This window comes from Dermacentor albipictus, chromosome 3 (assembly GCF_038994185.2).
Source record: "Dermacentor albipictus isolate Rhodes 1998 colony chromosome 3, USDA_Dalb.pri_finalv2, whole genome shotgun sequence".
Taxonomy (NCBI): Eukaryota; Metazoa; Arthropoda; class Arachnida; order Ixodida; family Ixodidae; genus Dermacentor; species Dermacentor albipictus.
Window position 1 is genome coordinate 73,177,108 of NC_091823.1, and position 19,315 is coordinate 73,196,422.

General features: G+C 44.3%; 1 protein-coding gene across 7 annotated transcripts in view; it reads right to left on the minus strand.

Annotated features, from left to right (window-relative positions):
• The window catches only part of LOC135900644 (cytoskeleton-associated protein 5-like), a 108,882-nt gene that overhangs the window by 12,964 nt on the left and 76,603 nt on the right, over window positions 1-19,315 (minus strand). For all 7 annotated transcript variants that reach the window (XM_070535597.1, XM_070535596.1, XM_070535602.1 and 4 more), the window contains 6 exons: window positions 16,311-16,487; window positions 15,480-15,667; window positions 12,724-12,805; window positions 7,683-7,871; window positions 2,696-2,836; window positions 1,937-2,023 (listed from right to left, as the gene is read on the minus strand). In XM_070535597.1, the coding sequence (XP_070391698.1) occupies window positions 1,937-2,023; window positions 2,696-2,836; window positions 7,683-7,871; window positions 12,724-12,805; window positions 15,480-15,667; window positions 16,311-16,487 (864 nt within the window). The remainder of the gene's footprint in view (window positions 1-1,936; window positions 2,024-2,695; window positions 2,837-7,682; window positions 7,872-12,723; window positions 12,806-15,479; window positions 15,668-16,310; window positions 16,488-19,315) is intronic.

Genomic DNA, 19,315 nt, shown 5'->3' on the forward strand with positions numbered 1-19,315 from the left:
CCAGCTTTATTGACCGCTCAAACAACAGCGAGTCGGAGGATGCTGCTTTTTCATCTGACCGATTCTGAGTGCGACGATGATGGAAACCAACCCGGAACTTGAACATGCACCACTAGTTTGCACTCCTCCGCCAGCTGAAGCCATTCAGCACAAGCCAGCTAACATTGAGAGGTAACGAAACTGCAAGAAATCTTTCATGACAGCTAAATGCAGCAAAAAAAAGTTTACTGCAAGACTTGCAACGTTCCCCTATGTTTTACATTGAGAAGCTGCTTTGCTACATGGCACAGCCAGCTGCAGGGTTTCCAGATAAATTGCTGTAGTGTAAGTAGTGTTCAAGGAAAACTTGATTTACTAGCAGATAAAGACTATAAGCAAAACATTTTGAATACTACAAAAATTTTACACCATTTTTTTTTTCTTTTTAAATAGAAGCGTATTCTTAAAGTTTTTCAATTTTATTCTACAATTTTGTTTTTGGCAATTTATATTTTTTTTTATGATATACACTTAGTAAATAAAAGTTGTAAGCCTGAAAAGTGGATTCATTCTGCTTTGCTGTCAATATTGCATAAAATTTTGAGTGAAATAGTTTCTTCAGAAAAAAAATCTAGCGTAACCTACAAAAAACAGCCATTTTTCCCAAGGCAGGGAAAGCATTAACGCTTTAATCACAACTGAGCTTTTCTTCTTTTTAGTCCTGATTAAATGTGAGCTTAACCGATCAAGTGGTTAAGCTCACATGACCAAAACCAGGCAAGTGACAGCATTGATGCCACTGCTTCTCTTGCTGAACGAGAAGGAAGGGAACGTGTTCCTACTGCGGCCACATATGCGCACTGCAATTTGAACATTTCAACAGATTCTGTCCTGTGTTCCTAGTCCTGTTTGTGTGCTCACACGTGTGTGCAGCATTTTATTTTAGCCAGAAAAAGGGGGAGATAATTAGAGGCATCTTACTTTCGTTCGGTGCTTGAATGAAAGGAGGCATGGTGCAGAAGGAATGTGGATGCTGCCCCATTTTGCTTTTTTGCCAAAAAGAGTCGACGACTTGACACACGAAAGGGGCCCTGAAACACTTTTCTAACTTATCATAGATAGACATCACTATTTAATTATGTTGCCTCACGAATCTCTTCCCGCAAAAAGTTTTCTAATTCTTCAAGCACAAGCAAAGTTAGACATAGTTATCGGATTGATCAGCAGCTTTTCGTATCCTTTCATTTCCTTTAGTGTGCTGGAAGCTACACACGGGAGACGGCAAGATGGCATTACAGTGAAACTGAAGTGTGCATTACAATGAAAATGAGGCTCCACTCACCACCATGAATCTGAAATAATGTCATTTACTAAATATAGAAGTTAAAACAGGACCTAAACTCGCATTCACGTGGAGCTACAATAACGATATTTTAATACATACTTCCGCTTCCTGGAACACTGTAGCAATGTGAGGTTCGCTGCAAGGATGCAAGGTTCAAACACAAGTGAGCTGGGAGCAATATCTGGCTTGTATAGGACAAACTGCGAGGCTTCTTGATCAGCAGTGAATCTGCCATGTTGAAAAGTTGTTCTTGGCCCCCCTTAAAAAGAAGTACCCCGCAGGTGTGGTACGACCACAGCATGTGGCAGACAAACTTTGCCCCTGCATGCCCTTCACAACAAACAATGGGCCAAGCGTTATCATCACATACTTTCTGTTCCACACGGGAGACATGTTGTGCAGCAATCCACAAGTAAGAAAAAGAAAAGCAGGCATTCTATCTTACAACAGTTACTATCACAGCAGGTACCATTTGGCAAGGCACAGTCTTTCATCAGAAGTCCGTAGCACAGAAAGAAAAAAAAACACAAAACAAATGGAATGCCAAAGTGTTCTTGGGAGTTTGGCCACAGTCAATGTTTTCTAAGACGGCGATAAGGCAGTCAAGCCTACCTCGTCAAAGTCGTCTTCATTGCTCAACTTCTGCATCACATTCTTGAACTGCTGGTGAACACTCTTCTGGTCAGATTCATCGTTGCTCTGGTAGCACAAATTGAGGAGTGGGAGAGAAAAGAAGTTTTCATGTGAGCCTCTAGCTGCACCAAGCAATACAATATAAAAAAAAAACAATACTAAAACCAGGCTAGGTTTACTGATGGAGTCAGATGACCCAAAGAAACCACACAGTGGTTGAGGGGAACGCTACAGTAGTAGTTCTAGATTAGTCTTGACTACCTGGGGTTCTTTAACATGCACTCGAAGCTCATAGTAAAATCACAGGTCACATTAGAACCCTCCCGCAACCCTGTGTCCTAAAAAAGTTTCTCTAGGTTCCCCCCAGCACGCTGAGTAGTGTTTGGACAAAATAAGCATTATCCCATGGTTCATACAGCGCAGAATTGGAGACATGTACTCCGACAATCACTTTCAGCGATATCACTTTCAGTTTGCAATTACTGGTTAGTTGTGCAATAGGGGATGAGCTGATTGTCTAATTCAGCACTACATCGCACGAAAGCGATAGCATTGCCGAAAGCGATTGTCCGAACTAACATCCCCTGTTTAGAATATCCAAGTCTGTGTATCCTCAGAGCGAAGCAGAAACTCTCTGCTGCACCAAACCCACACAGACAGAAGCAAAAGCAGAGGGCAGCATGCTGCGTTAGAAGTGTACACAAAGAAACATTAATTGTTTGCCCTTAGCTGCATTACCTTGTTCTGAGAGTCATCGGAAAAACCCCTGTTGGCAGAGATCTCCGCACTTTTCCGAGCGTGCATCTTCAGCATCTTGGTAATGGTATTCACAAGGGAAGACTCCTCTTGGCCTGGCACCATTTCTGCATATGTCAGCAGCTGCACAGTGAAACAAATGGCCACTGTGATTTCGAACTGCCTGCTTCGGTTGCATTGAATTGGAGCTTCACTAGCCGAGTTGTACAGAGCAGCTTTTATGGGTTCTGAGACAACACAAACTGATACAAGCACACTTTTTCCTGTTTGTCATCAAATTTTGTTCACTGCAGGACGAAGACCTTGAGCTCTCCCAGCAATCTCCAATTACCCATGCCTTTTTCTCGTTACCCTACCCTTTAATATTGCAATTATACTTGCTGGCCTGCCCTGTGCCTAACATGAGCTTGGGCACGGTTTTAATCTGTACAGCAATGCTACAAAATGAACACTTTAGGGGTGTGGGGGGTGGGGTGTTACTGCGATGCAATGCTTGATGGTTGCGATGAAGATCTTCAGTCAAGCACAGTTTAAGAACTTCAAAATTGTGGTCTAAAATAAGTTCTTTTGCATACCATGTTAACAAAACACTGGTGACAGCAGGTCACAAATGTGATGCATGGTTTCTATAATTACTGTGAATCCTTAATATAACAAACATTTAATTTAACAAAATACAGAATATAATTTTTTTTTCTCTTCCTAATTCTAGCATTACTGAACACCACACATTTCCCCCGGCAATCTAGCGAACCATGTTCTGCAATTTCCATATAACAAACCATGCACATCGCACTGATGCATCTGGGGCCTCTGCGATGAGCAAATGTCGTCCTACAGTGGATTCATTCTTTCCATATGCTCTTCTGTATGTAAAGTTGGACTTCAGCAGTCATGGAGGCATTACGGAATCAGGGTGTAGATGAGCTGTATGTAAAAATACTGAAAGATATCTATAGTGGCTCCACAGCCACCGTAGTCCTCCATAAAGAAAGCAACAAAATCCCAATAAAGAAAGACGTCAGGCAGGGAGATACGATCTCTCCAATGCTATTCACAGCGTGTTTACAGGAGGTATTCAGAGACCTGGATTGGGAAGAATTGGGGATAAAAGTTAATGGACAATACCTTAGTAACTTGCGATTCGCTGATGATATTGCCTTGCTTAGTAACTCAGGGGACCAATTGCAATGCATGATCACTGAACTGGAGAGGCAAAGCAGAAGAGTGGGTCTAAAAATTAATCTGAAGAAAACTAAAGTAATGTTTAACAGTCTCGGAAGAGAACAGCAATTTACAATAGGTAGCGAGGGACTGGAAGTGGTAAGGGAATACATCTACTTAGGGCAGGTAGTGACTGCGGATCCGGATCATGAGACGGAAATAATCAGAAGAATAAAAATGGGCTGGGGTGCGTTTGGCAGGCATTCTCAGATCATGAACAGCAGGTTGCCATTATTCCTCAAGAAAAAAGTGTATAATAGCTGTGTCTCGCCAGTACTCTCCTACGGGGCAGAAACCTGGAGGCTTACGAAAAGGGCTCTACTTAAATTGAGGACGACGCAACGAGCTATGGAAAGAAGAATGATGGGTGTAATGTTAAGGGATAAGAAAAGAACAGATTGGGTGAGGGAACAAACACAAGTTAATGACATCTTAGTTGAAATCAAGAAAAAGAAATGGGCATGGGCAGGACATGTAATGAGGTGGGAAGATAACCAATGGTCATGAAGGGTACAGACTGAATTCCAAGGGAAGGGAAGCGTAGCAGGGGGCGACCGAAAGTTAGGTGGGCGGATGAGATTAAGAAGCTTGCAGGGGCGACATGGCCACAATTGGTACATGACCGGGGTTGTTGGAAAAGTATGGAAGAGGCCTTTGCCTTGCAGTGGGCCTAACCAGGCTGATGATGATGATGATGTAAAGTTGCCGAATAGTGGGAAAGCACCGACAGTCAAGCAAAGCACGGAATGCACTGCTTCATCTGTCGTGCCAGTACCAAAATTTCGGGCAGCGCATGAGCCAGTCAAAATCAGTAGGTTTCTGTGATACCATTATCAGAAGCACGCCATTTGGCCACAGTGATTACTGCTACTTGAAAAAAACTTTCTTTGATAGATTCAAGCAGTTTAATGAACCAACGCAGCACTGCAACTACGAGAGCTTCCTTAGTGGGGTAATTCTGACCAGCTGCGATTCTTGAAAGAGCATCTAAATTTAAGTACACAACCATTTTAGCCTTCCACTGCAACTAAAATGTGGCTATTGCAGCCTGGAATAGCAGCTGCAACTTCGTTCTTAGCAGCACAACAGCATAAACAACTACTACAAGAAAATGACAATTTTCAGTAAAGGTGAAGAAAGCCAATATTGGTTTAAGTATTACAATCCAAGACTGAGTAAACAGGACAATGAATCTTGACTACACCCAACTGCAGACATTCTCAGCATTCAGCAGCAGAGAAATATAGCCCTATTTCGCCAGTACAACAAATCGAAAACTGCGAAATAGGCTTGTTGTAGTCACAACAAAACAATTGATGGAGTTTCTGGGACCCTACATGTTTACAGCAATGCTGCAAATGTGTGTGGTAACGTCTATCGCTGTAGGAATGAGATAACCTGACAGCTCGACTGTGAAGTCCAAATTTACAACTGCTGCATAATGCCAGCAAGAAGTGCAGACATCAGGGCCATTGGTTACAAGAGGATTATTACACAGTCAAGCTTGAATGACAAAGCAGTTTTCGTTCAGCAGTGTGGTTGGTAGTACAAGGGTCGTTTGATAAGTATGGTAAAAATACAAGAAATGGCTCTGCTATTCTGTTTTCTTCTAGGTGACGCACGAGAAGCACCCTTCATATGACAGCAGAACTTGTTTACACTGGTACCGACACAATTAAATTATGGGGTTTTACGTGCCAAAACCACTTTCTGATTATGAAGCACGCCGTAGTGGAGGACACCAGAAATTTTGACCACCTGAGGTTCTTTAACGTGCATCTAAATCTAAGTACACGGGTGTTTTCGCATTTCGCCCCCATCGAAATGCGGCCGCCATGGCCGGGATTCCATCCTGCGGCCTCGTGCTCAGCAGCCCAACACCATAGCCACTGAGCAACCACTGCAGGTACACTGGTACCGACAATTAGTAAGCTTCCGACAGGCATTGGCTACTGACCTGTGCGGCGATTCCTGCCAAAATGCAAAGAAGGTAAGTTTAGAGCAGTGATCAAACATTTTCATTTAAAACACTGGACGGCTGCCCAAATTAAAGCAGAGTTGAGCGAAGTTCATGAAGACTCTGCACCTTCACTGAAAATCATTTACTACTGTATAAAGGAATTCAAACGTGGCCGAACATCAACGCAAGACGAAGCGAGCCCTGGGTGTCCAGTGGAGGTCACCACACCAGAAACGATATCAAAAGATCACCGAATGGTAATGGCGGACGGCTGAGTGAAAGTACGAGAGATAGCCGAAATTGTAGGCATCTCGGCAGAGAGAGTTCACAATATTCTCCATGAGAAATTGTAGATGAAGCTCTGTGCACGCTGGGTGCCTCGACAGCTGACGGTCGACCAAAGGCGCGTGAGGGCAAACATCTTGAAGCTGTGTTTATCGATGCTTGATAGCAATCCGCAGGAATTTCGGCACCTATTTGTGACAGTCGATGAGATGTGGATACATCATTACACTCCAGAGTCTAAACAGCAGTCAAAGCAATGGAATGGGCCTGATTAAGGTGCTTTAAAAAAGGCAAAGGCAGCCGGAAAGGTGATGACGACTGTCTTTTGGCATTCGTGGGGAACAATCTTTGTAGTCTACTTACAAAATAGCAAAATGATAACAGGACCATGTTATGCAACAACCCTAGATCAACTGAAAAAAGAATTGCGCACTAAGTGACCTGGGTCCAGTACGGAAAAACTCTTTCACAAAGACAATGCTCCACCCCACAGATCGCTTGCTGCAATGGCCGAATCGCACTAGTTAGGCTTCAAGGCTTCAAGGTTGTGCCTCATCCACCCTATTCTCCGGATTTGGCCCCATGCCACTTTTTTCTCTTTCCAAACCTGAAGAATTGGCTGGGTGGAAAGAAATGTGGTAAATGACCACATTAAGGACCTCGAGCCATTCTTTTTTTCTGAGGGGATAAAAAAATTGGAGCGTCGCTGGAAGAAGCGTGTGGAGCCGGAAGGGAATATGTTGAAAAATAAGATATAGTTTTCCATAAACATGGTATTTCTAATTGCTTTTTACCACACTTATCAAACGAACCTCGTAGATGTTGGCAAGAGAACATCCAGCAACACAGCCTGCGACACTGAATACGGTAGCATGCTTTGGTTATAGTGGATAATAAAGAATTACTAAGCTCGGATATAGTAAAGCAATTGAAAAGTCTTAGGTGTAGTGAAAAAGTTGCACCGGATGTAGTTAAAAAAAATTAATTTTGGTGCACCGTAGTAGGGGAGACTAATTTCAGTGACATGGGGTTTATAACATGCACCTAAATTTCAAATACACGAAAGACTTGCATTTTGCTCCCATCGAAATGCAGCTGTCATGGCTGGGATCAAACCTGCAACTTTCAGCTCGGCAGCGCAATGCCATAACCACTAAACTACCACAGCAGGTACCAGATACAGTGAACCATTTGACAAGTATTGGATAGATGTTAGCCAGTGGTTAACCAGACTCCTAGGACCTACGAAGGGCTCGAGAGCTCGTTTGTACAGCTTAACTGTACGAGTTGCTTGGATTGAGATACATCTGGAAATAATTCACAACTCCCATATGTAAGCAGTTAGCATTTAAAAAAAAGAGAGCAAGCTACTTCGAAATAAGAATATGTACAACATAAACATGCATTTTGAGGCATTTTAGGTAATACAGACTTGTGACGTGCACCCATGCAGTCACCACAGGTTTGTTCCAACACTGGGGTTCAGTCAATGTGGCCCACCTTGTGACCTTTGAGCCCGACCAGCTTGTAGATGATGGTGCGCACTGTGCGCAATGGTGTGTCTGAAGGCCGGCCCTCCCAGAAGGAACCACGGTACGCCTTCAGAAACAGATGCAGGTCCAACAGGACCAAATCCAGGCTCAGCTCGTCCACGATGTTCTCGAGCGAGGACATCATCTTCCACAAGCACTGCAACCACAAGGGGAGGGAACAAATGGCAATCAAACACCAAAAGTAGAGGATGGACAGAGTGGGCAAGTTGCTGATAGTTCATTCTTGGGGATGTCAGCTGAGGTGGACGAAAGGTAGAATTGCAAATTTCACCGACCTATGCTCTGTGTCATACATAGCAGGCAATGCTATAAAGAAGAACCCGTCATGTTGCTCATACTCGTGACAAAAAAAAAAAAAAAAAGCAAAGCAATAAATTGTGCATTGCATACCATTAAAGGTTCACTAAAGGCAGATACGTCAACATGGGCTGTTAAAATATACCATTCCAGAAACCCCACAGCAGCTGTTTTGTGCCAAGGAAATTTTTGCTTAAGAGAAGACCGTGTCTGAAGGGTCTGCATTCCTCTACAGCTATTAAAGAGAGAAGGGAAGAACGAAAGGCAGGGAGGTTAACCAGACTGAGTCCAGTTTGCTACCCTATACGTGGGGAGGGGAATGGAGAGAGAGAGAGAGAGATTCTATAGAGCTATTAAAATCACCAGCCACGAGCAAGGACGCGTGATATCGCATATGCCACCATCGCCCTCTACTGCTGTAGTTCAGTAAAATAGTATCCGACAGCCGGCGCTGTTTTTTGCGTAAAATGCGACAGTGTGGCAAAAAACAAGTGAAGACACAGCTGACAGCATTTTAGGATATCACATGAAAGCAGAATTTTCTGCTTGCAGAAATTTTGCTTCTCACCAGGCGGCCTGCCCATTACCGCACAATTGTGTAAGAACATGACAGCAGCCAGTGTGCCCACTTATAGATCCAAATTAGCTTTTGCTACTCGATCTCCTTCGTGACAGCAAGAAATAAATGGTAAAATGAGCCTCGGCTTCATCTCATCTTGCACCGAGCACAAAGTATCTGAGATAGCGTGCACACAATCTTGCAGTCCATAAAGTCGTGAGGTGTTTTGCTTTATAGTTATCAGATGACGTTGCAGCACTTACTGATGGCATCTAATGCATTTTTAATGGAGATGACTGCATATTAGAACTAGACCTAGTACTCTCTGGTTAAAACACTGCTTCACGGCAGGCATGTTCGAGATTTTTTTACAGGCATACGGTTGTACTTAATTCGACAAAAATGAAAGTTTGTTGCAACATATTTTTTTGTGTGCGATGCCACATCTATGTTTATAGTCCAACAGCGAGACGTGACAGTGCTGCAGGGTCTGCATGTCGTGCCACTGTCGTTTGAATATATTGTGCACGTGTTTGTTCTTTAGTATGAGCTTTACGAGACTTTAAACAAGCGCAGTACCGCACGATACAGCAACTACCAAAACATGACAATGCAGGCAGCACATGGTCGAGTGAAAACAACTTTTTGAGTAACTGCAGTGTCGTTTTCAAGGGTAACATCAATAAGTTCTCTTTTCTGAACATTTTTAGCTTTTTTTTTTTCAATTTTAGAATACAATACAATGATGTTTTTATTATCACTGGTTGAGTACACATGAAATGATTATAATGAGGAGTTCCTAAGTCGTCGGACTAGTAATAGAATTTCCTGGGAGAGTTGAGTAGTGTCCTACATTTACCTAAATTCCTCGCTTACTAAAGCTCTATTTTCCATAATATTGATGGCTTAGATGTTCTTGAGTATTAATTTACCACTTCAGCTTTACTTATTATTTGCTATTAGTGTCCATTGAGGTCTCAAACATTTATGTAGAAAAATATCATGCAATTATTGCATGGAAGACATTGCAGAACTGCACTTATTTACGAGTGAGTGAGTGTAGTGACACATTTCTGGTGCCAGCAGCCACGGCGCATCGTTTGAGAGTGTGACCAAAACGGAAGTCGCACACTGGAAGCATAAACGTGCACAAACGACGTGTAGTCCGCAAATGTAGTCATTGTTTATGACGCAGTTATTCTACAGAAACTTTCGCAGATGAATAATAACTGCACTGCAACAACCGCATAGAGTGAAGCTTTCATGACCACACTATTTATGTAGTTAAAGCGTCGCCTGCTAAGTGAAACAGCATGTAAACGTGCGAGTGTCTCCTGCGTCTGTAGTCTAAACTCTGCCTTCATGATAAACCAAACCAAGAAAGCATTAAAACATTATTCCCAATTTTTTCCTCCCACATCTCTATTCTGTAAAGCTGACAGGCACTCATTCAAGCAAACTTCAATCACTTGAGTGAGCTGCAAGTAATCTACTGTTCAATGCATTTTGATTCCGAGTCCCATGAGTGCCAAGTTTTACACAATGATGATGAGCCAACAGCACTGATCATAGTTGGTGGTCATGTGTGCTTGCAAAACCGATGACAAAAGTTTGCACCATAAGCTATCTAAATCTAGTATAACCCGGGCCAGGACAAATTTTTCAACTGCGAGGCGTTTTTTCGAGGAACCCCTATGAGCTTTTTGTAGCAATTACTATGATTGGGTGGATGTCTCATTTTCCGTTTATTAATAAGCTCTCTAGCTAACAATTTCAGAAGCCCTTGCAGAATGCCACTTATTTTGGTGCTGATGCCACATAAATATCTATATCACAAGGCACTGCAGCTCAACAAATCAACTTATCTTAAGTATGGGTGTGCGAATGTCTGATAATTTCGAATACCAATTGAAAACTGTTTATCTACAGTTATATTTGATTCGGAAACCAAGCGTCCAAATTTTTTTGAATATTCAATATGATACAAATGTTCGAAACAATCCAATATAGTGCTGGCCATGTGGAATCAGACGAAGTTCTTTGCTTTCGTTCCCGTCAAATCTGGAAGTGCACTTCTGATTTTGTGTTTTTAGCGTGCTTCTGTCATTGCAAAATTTATAGCATAATTAGGTAAGCTCAGCTGCCGGATGACTAAGCTTCGCAGAAAAGACAACCTCTCGGTGGCAAGGGGCACAGGCAAACAGGCGGCGACGGTGCAATTACTACAACAAAAGGGAATGTGGGTGATTGCACAAAGAATTCAGCAGCACTAACAATGCCTTTCCAAGGAGCCTACAAGTCCAATAGGTCGATCAACTAAAGCGGTGCCCGTACACACAGGTTCCCTGTGCAAACATGCCAGATGCCCGACGCTGACCCATCCTGGACGTCAATGCAGTGCATTATACTCCAGTTATACGATTTTAGCATAGGGATGGGTGATCCGTTACCGTGATATGCGCCCATGCGAGACCAATTTGTGCAGATGGTGCAGGCAATGGGTGATTCACTATGTGCATTACCATGATGCATGGAGCAAGAATTTTTCAAGAGGTGAAATAGCATTCACTCCAGCGTCTTAATAAAGACACGGTGGAGAGCCCCATTCAAGCAGCCCCATTATAAGCCCACCAAGGCAGCTTTTAAGGAAAAAAAGTAAAAAGTCCATCCAGAAGCATACACCTTTTCAAGAAAAGCTTGGTGGTAGGTGCCATGATCGAGACAATTGCAGCAGGCACTTACTGGCAGCTCCGAGATTACGAGAGAAGGAATGCAACTTTTTTATACGATGCTGCCACAGTTGAAAAAGCATCTGCTGCCAGTGCAGTCGAAAAGGTATACAGTAAAACCTCGTTAAACCGTACCCGCTTAAACAGTACTTTCGGTTTAAGAGTAGTAAAGTCAGTTCCCCGACTCAGCGGCCATTGAACATAATGTATTTTGTATCCGCATAAACCGTACCAGCTTATTGCGTACGCATCGGTTAAAACGTAGCGTTTCCACTTTTCGTCGCGCAAACACGGCGGTGCGTCGTCTCCATCGGGCGGCCCGGCAGAACAAAAAGCCTCAGAGATCGGTACAACGGCCTCCAAGCGCCCCGTGCGTTTGCACGTGAAGCCGCATCAACATCAACATCATTTCGACGCCGCATGGACGCCGTGCCAGGGAGCGTTGTGGCGTCGTGCAAGCGAGGACTCGCGTCATGCCGAAGCTAGAATAAAAAAGCCGCCGGGTGCTCAGCATAGAAGAACAATTGGACATCGTCCGTGCTACCGAACGTGACACGAAAAAGTCGGCGCTGGCCCGCGACATGGATCTGCTGCTGACTACAGTGTGTGGCATTTGGAATGCGAAGTTGCTCGGCAGCGCTGCTGTGACCGCGAAGAGATGTCGGCTACGAGATTTGACTTTTCACCATCGTTGCCGCTGTTGTTGCCGAAGTGTCAACTAGCGACAGTGATGAGGACGACACGGAAAGCGACGGCACGGGCTATTCAGGCCCGACAGTGGCAGAAGCTGCGCGTTACGTCAGCCTCACGAATGCGATCGTCGCAAGGAGAACAGGGGCGCGATAACGTAGCTATTCCAAACGAAAAGTTTTCCGAACTCCGGCACCCGGCAATAAAAAAGGCTCCCCGGGACTTATGCAGCACTACTGCGCGCGTGCACGGAGAACACGTAACGCCAACGAGGAATCTGCCGTGCGAGTGTTTGCCGAGAGTAGTGGGGCTGGCTGAGAAGCTGGCACACAGCTTCAGTAAGTTTGAGGTTGCTGTCGTCGTGCTAGGCCGCCGCGACATCAAACGAAAATAACACTTACGTCCCGCGAAGTGAATAAATACTGCATGTTTTTTCCCCTTTCATCACACTCTCTCTGAATTCCGTTTTCGACAGGTAAGTGGGCGATCTCATGCTATTTCGCTTAAACAGTACTACCGTTTAGTACGTACTTTTTCCGAGCTCCGGCCGACTACGGTTTAACGAGGTTTCACTGTACATTTGTTATAGCAATTGTACCAAGATGACTACGGTGCCCATCTCTACAAAGACACAATAAGCACACAGTTTGTTTGCTTTGTATGTGTGCATTTAACTAGGCATATTAAATGAGAAAAGAAGAGAGTGGACTTGCCTTGACAACCAAGTCAATGTACTTCTCGGATGCCTGGGTGCTCATGTTGCCCAAGCAGTCATGCAGGTGCGTTATCAGTGCACTGTAAAACAAGTCAACCAACAGCCACGTGAACCAATTGGGTCAACAGTAAGGAATATACGAGTGAACTGAGGCTTCATGAACTTGTTACACGTTCTAAGAATACAACATCTGATGTATGCATCTAATGCCCAAGTCGCACGAGAAACCACCTAGCAACACTTTGAGTGCACCTACCTACCCATAAGAAGTGCCATTCTGGCGGTATGCTACTAGAGCCACAACATTAGATTTTTATTCTAGGCAGTATTTGCAAATTAACAGCATCACCACATGGCTGTAATGCCGTCTTTTCTTGGCTCCTGACAACACCCAAGCAATGTTCCGAATTTGATAGGGAAGTGCCAAGAGAAGCAAAGAATCGACACACTTAAAAAGCAAGATGGCTTTCGCAGTCTCCAATTCAAATGGCACTGGGGTGTACCGTATATACTCGTGTAAGGGCCGCCCTCGTGTAAGGGCCGCACCCCAACTTTGAAAGCGGATATTTCGAAAAAAAAAAAACAAAAGTTCAAAATGTCCCGCCAGAAAAGTGTAGTTAGTTCATTTACAGCCAGATGGCGCTGCACGCTTTTCCGCTTTTATTCTACTTCCGCCGACGCGCCGACCACGCTGTTGACAGCGCGCCGCCATATTTGCCTTGTGCGGCCTCTTTGTTGGCATCGTTCCTAGCATCGTGTCGATACGTTGGCAGCGCGACTTCAGATCGGTGTCGTCGGTGTCACTTTGTTGGTTGTAGTGAACCCTGCAGAAGCCAGCGCACGTGACGGACGATGGGCCGGCATCTGAGATCATTCACTGCAGCATTTAAGCTGCAAGTGATTGACTATGCCGAGGAGCACGGGAAGCGGGAAGCTGGACGAAAGTACGACGTCGATGAGAAGCGCGTGCGTTACTGGATGAATCAGAAAGATGCCCTCGCCGCTACTAACAGGAGCCGAAAGGCGTTTCGCGGGAAAAAGTGCAAGTACCCGCAACTCGAAAGCGAGCTCGTCAACTACGTCGTCGACACACGAAGGGACGGCTACGCCGTATCGACTGACATGATACGCGTCAAAGCCCTCAGCATCGCTCGCCACATGGAAATACCCCCGGCACAATTCAAGGCAAGTCGGGGCTGGGCTACGCGGTTTATGAACCGTAACCAGCTTTCTATTCGGCGCCGAACGACGATTTGCCAAAAACTGCCGCGCGAGTACGAAGACCACGTCATTAAGTTTCATCGCTTCGTGAATGCTCTCAGGAGGGAGCATGAATACGACCTGTCCCAAATTGGGAATGCGGACCAGACACCTGTGTGGTTCGATGCACCGGAAAGCACCACAGTGCTTTCCGGTGCATCGGTGCTCGTTCTCGGTGCACCGCACCGAGAACGAGGACAGCGAAATGGAATCCGAATAAAAACATTTCTGGCATGTCATTTGTGACTCTTGCACTCTGCTACTGTTGCATAAACAGTACAGACCTTTGGCCTGTACTGCCTGTACTAAATCGGCCTGATTCGTGTAAGGGCCGCACCTAGCAAAATTTTCGAAGAAAAAGTGCGGCCCTTACACGAGTATATACGGTATACAGCATTTCAAATAAAGAAAAAGCAGTTTCACGATTAGTGCAAACCTAGCAGCAACTAAAACGTTATGCATTTTTGAAGCACTGCTATCGAGGCCACATGTCGGTGCAGCTTGACGAACACTCTTTGTAGGCCAGAGCGTTAAGCGAGTGTCACTAAACCTTTCTGTGCAAGAGCCTGTGAACACTAAAGAAATGTGCACTTGCTGAAAGTGACACTAAATTTGCCTGTGTGTATAAGACAAAACTGTGCAAATTTATAAGCGCTGCTTTCAGACAGGACTAATCTAGGAGCATACAAATACACCACAAAAACTTGGGCCCTTATAAATGGCTTGATAAAGATCAAATTAGCTAAGATTTTGCTTGTTGAACCAAACACAATGCTTGAAAGTTCACTTATAACACGGAAAACACACCTTGCGCCTAAGGATAACTTCTGAAAATGCACAGCATGACCATAATGCTACATGTACAACTGATGCTGTGTCGCAAATCTTCAGGTAAAAGTCCAAAGGGAAAAAATTGGCTCAGAGTTTTATGCTACAATAATACTTCAACGAAAAAAAGAAATGCAGCTTCATCCAACATCTTGGAGCCAATGTGAAGTAATGCTTTCAATAAGTGGTTAATCGAATGCTATAAATTCATTCATTTCATTCTTCCATCCTTGGCGTAAGTGATACTGATGCATGTGTGCATGTGCTCTTGCCCAGCCACACTACACAGTGCGACACAAGCAGTGATCATCTCAAAGTGCTTGTTGGTGTTGGCACAATAGAAGCATAGGTGCGATTGTGACCTAATGGTTAAAGCATCAGGATGCCGAGGTGGGAGACTGAGGTTCAATCCAACCATCAAACGCAAGCTATTTGGCAAAGCAGCAGCACCCAGCAGCCACGGTCTGATAATTCAGGGAGGATTTGCAAAGAAAGCTTTGCAGTAAAATGCAGAAAATTCTCAAAGAGAATGATCTCTCATATACTGATGTAGAGTGTTTCCCTAATGCTGAATTTAAACATAAAGATTTCAGCCCATAAAAGAATTAGAAAAAGAAGAAACAAATAAGGGGAGAAGATGGAGAGGCCTGCAGCAAAGATGCCCACCTCAGAACACAGGTGGGGTTCCCATTACGGATGATGTGGAGAGCAAGGATGTTGACTGTCCGCTGCAGGTGAGGCCCATGGCGGAACTCGGTGATGCGCTTGTCCAGCAGAACCATCAGCAGTTGAGGTAGCAGCTCCTTGAGAACGCCAGTGCTCACACGCCGCCCCAACGTGCGGCCATCAAACACCTGCGGGGAGGGGGACCAAGCACATGCATCGTTCTATCTAGGCAATGGCTGTTTACAGCATACAATATGGGCCACTTTCTAAGGAAATGCTAAAGTCGCAATACTTTAGATACACTAACTGCAACAGTTCCAACTTCGAAAAAAAAAAAGAAAAAGGTTGGAGAGTGTTCGGCAAGTGCCCATACATGCAAATATAGCTAAACAAATCAAGAAATTAAAAGCTTGCCATGTTTTGAGTGACAAGTTAAAAAAGGAGTTTTGAGCTTAGTTTTCCACAGAAAAATTTTAAGAAAAATAAAGGAATCTCGCCAATCAATTTGCAGAAAGCTGTCTTGCTCTCCTGCAGATTTACTTTACACTGGACAATAGAGAAAGCATTTACATGTTCATCTTGTTCTTGGTCAATTCACTCTGAGGCAGACCAATCTTTTGCAGTTAAAGAGAAATATTAGGTCAAGTTAGATTAGACAGCCTTTGAGAGCTTGAAAGAGTTCTGCAAACCCTGTCGACTGTCGCAGACTACCGACTCAATAGTCTTTCAAATGCTCGATGTAGCGACGCCTACTTTGCTATTGAGTCGACAAACTATAGATTTTCAAAATGCCTACGCGACACCAGCATAATTAGGCCAATGCAAACAAACCTTGAGGAGTACAGCTGCCATCCGGCTGTACAGCTCGATGACGTCTGCCTTGGCAACGCAGTCGTCGGTTATATGCTTGGTGTGCAGTAGCCGGTACTGCAGGGACATCATGTTCACCAGTTGGTCGGCACCGCCCAGCAGTGCAGGACTGCCATCGGTGGCAAGCACCGTGTCCAGCTGCAAACAGAGGAGTTTGGCACGGGGTTAAGTGAGTGCCTAACAGAATCAATATATCGGATCCATGTCACCTAGGCAAGGCTGAAGGCATTAAAGGTCAAAGGGCAACTGCATCGAAATTTCCACAGTGCATGTGCCGCCTCTCCACGGAAACGAGATAACATGTCCCACAATCGAAGTTTTAGCATATTGTCACTGCATATCGCACTTTACCTGATAAGCAAGTAAAAAATGCAGTGATAAATTAGCCTTTCAGAGTATTCTGTATCACCAACACATGGCCAGTGCTAACTGTTGTGATTCCATGTGATAAAAATACGGATTCTTAGCTTGATGGTGCTTCTTGGACCTAACAGCATGAAAACAAAGAGTTGATCTTGATAATATTGATAGCTACCACCAGGCATCACTAAATGTAGTCTGCAAATGAACATGTGCTTATCCTTCTCTTTGTGTTTTCAGCCTGAATTCACCACACTCAGCGATCCCTAATTTTCAAGACAGCCCTTCCAAAAATGCATGGCAAGTCCTACACTAGCGCTCAGCATTGCATGCTGTATTGAGAACATTACAGTTAAATCTCATTACTATGCACACCCCAGATAATTAAAATTTTGAAGAATCCCAAGTCAAAAACCCATTCCTTTAAGCTTTAATGCAAAATATTACTGCGCTATGAATTTCAAAACGCCGAATATCTCAAAGTAGTGGAAATCCTAAGCTTTCTTGGTACACCTCAAAATAATCTGCAACCCAAAATATTGTGCACATTTGAGAATTGCAAAACAAAAAACATTTGGCGCGGCATTATCGGCAGCAGCAGATATCTCTGGATGGTTGCAAGTGCAAATTTGTGTCAGAAACTACACAAATCGGCACTGCTGGCACAGCATAAGGGCATGGTGAAATGCAGTGTTCTTTGCAACCACGAGATTGCAATTGCACCCATTACATCACTCTCAATCGCAACAGTGTTGAAGGGCTGAGCAGAAAAATTGCCAGTGAAAGGTAGGTTTGCTTAAATGCCATTCGACCCTCGAGATTTATTTTAATAACCAAAAAACGTGATTACTTTAGGGTTTTGGTAACATTTGGCGACAATGTGTTGTGCATCATGTGCAAATCTCAAATATGCGAATACTGTAATTCCCTGTTGCCCACCTTGCTGGTAGCCACCAACATTACCAGAGAGATTAGGCTCAAGAAGTTATCTACGCTCTGGAGAAATGCATGGCTGCGTGCTTCATATGCGACAGTCGGTGCGTACTCGAGAAGAATCGCCGCCTAATTATTGCCGCTGCCCTACCACAGATGGAAGATGCACGGGACTGTGGCGAGTATTCTCACTGTTCAGCAATTGTTGGCACTCTGCGTGGACTTGTGCCTGGCTGGGCACCAGGCGAATATTTCAGAAAACGCACATTTTCACTCCTATCCTGCAGAGTCCTTGGCACCGGCAGAAACACATTTGTGGAAGTACTGCTTTCTAATGTGGGGAATTCCTTTTGATGAATTTATTCCTTAATGCCAATTTGTGTATTTTCAACACAACAACATTTCAAGATAATGAATATTTTTCAGCAGCCCCACGAGATTCGTTGTATCGACATTTCACTGTACTGATGGCTATAGCCAAGGAACTAGCTCTCTTAGGTTTGAGCTTTGTTGTATTCGAACAATTTTCTGGTTCCTATGGAGTTAAATTACAGTGGAGCCACGTTAATTTGCATTTAAATCTTGATATAATGAAGGTGTTAAAATCCACACTTTGTTATAACGAAACTGACAGATTTCTTTTAACAGGCTGTAAAATTTTGTGGAATATTGTGCAATCAGGAAAAACGACTTTTAATGAGAAAAAAAGATTAATTTTGTTGAATTTGAGAGCTGGCTAACAAAGGCACAATTTCGTGCTGTGTCGATGATATTTTCACATCGGCACACGAAGTGAAGTCTGCGAACCTTTCATGTTCGCTTACGCTGCCATGGTCAATAGTGTCGCCCATAGTGGGATAACGCTATCATGAAGAGTGCAGACAGAGGGGATTGAATGCTTCACCTGCCTCTCGCTTCAACAAGATTCGGAAACTCGAGATTATGCGACCTCCCACACTAAACGAGCGCGAAGGCAGTGCACGTTGAGCCACGGCCATCGTGGCTGGCAAATCTTTGCACCCCCCACAGATTACTTTCCAAACAGGGCATGCGGGCCACGTACACACTCGCCCGCTCTGACAGCCAGGTGCGCATACCTGCCCTCCACCAACCCCACCAACCCCACCTCTAGCATGTGCTTGATCACGTACAGTGTGCTCGCCTCTCGCTTCGACCCACGTCCAACACTTCAGATTTTGCGACCTCCAACACAATGCACATGGGAAGAGTGTGCACAAATGAGCAGCCATCTTGACTCAGGTAGTGTTTGCACCCACTTCGGATTACCTCTGAAATATGGTCGATGGCTCGCATATGCACTCTGCCATGTGGAGCAGCCATGTGCAGCCACAGTAGTGGTAGAGGAGGAGACACTCCTCCCCTGCCTCTCCACCCTCTTTTTCTTTTAGTGCGCGCTTTACCATTATTTATCATGTGTACTTACCACGTTACCAAACAATCACCTTTACCCTCTTTAGTGTGCTTGTTAGATCATGTGACCTGCAATGTTGGACATGCAGGAGGACAATGTGCATCAAGCTACCATCCTTCTCTGTTCAAATTTGCACATTTTCCCTCGCACATGCAACAAATAGTGCGTGAAGTGCAATGTTATTGAATTCTATATTGCACTTTATATGGAACCTCACAGTGACAATGAAAATTCGCCTGGA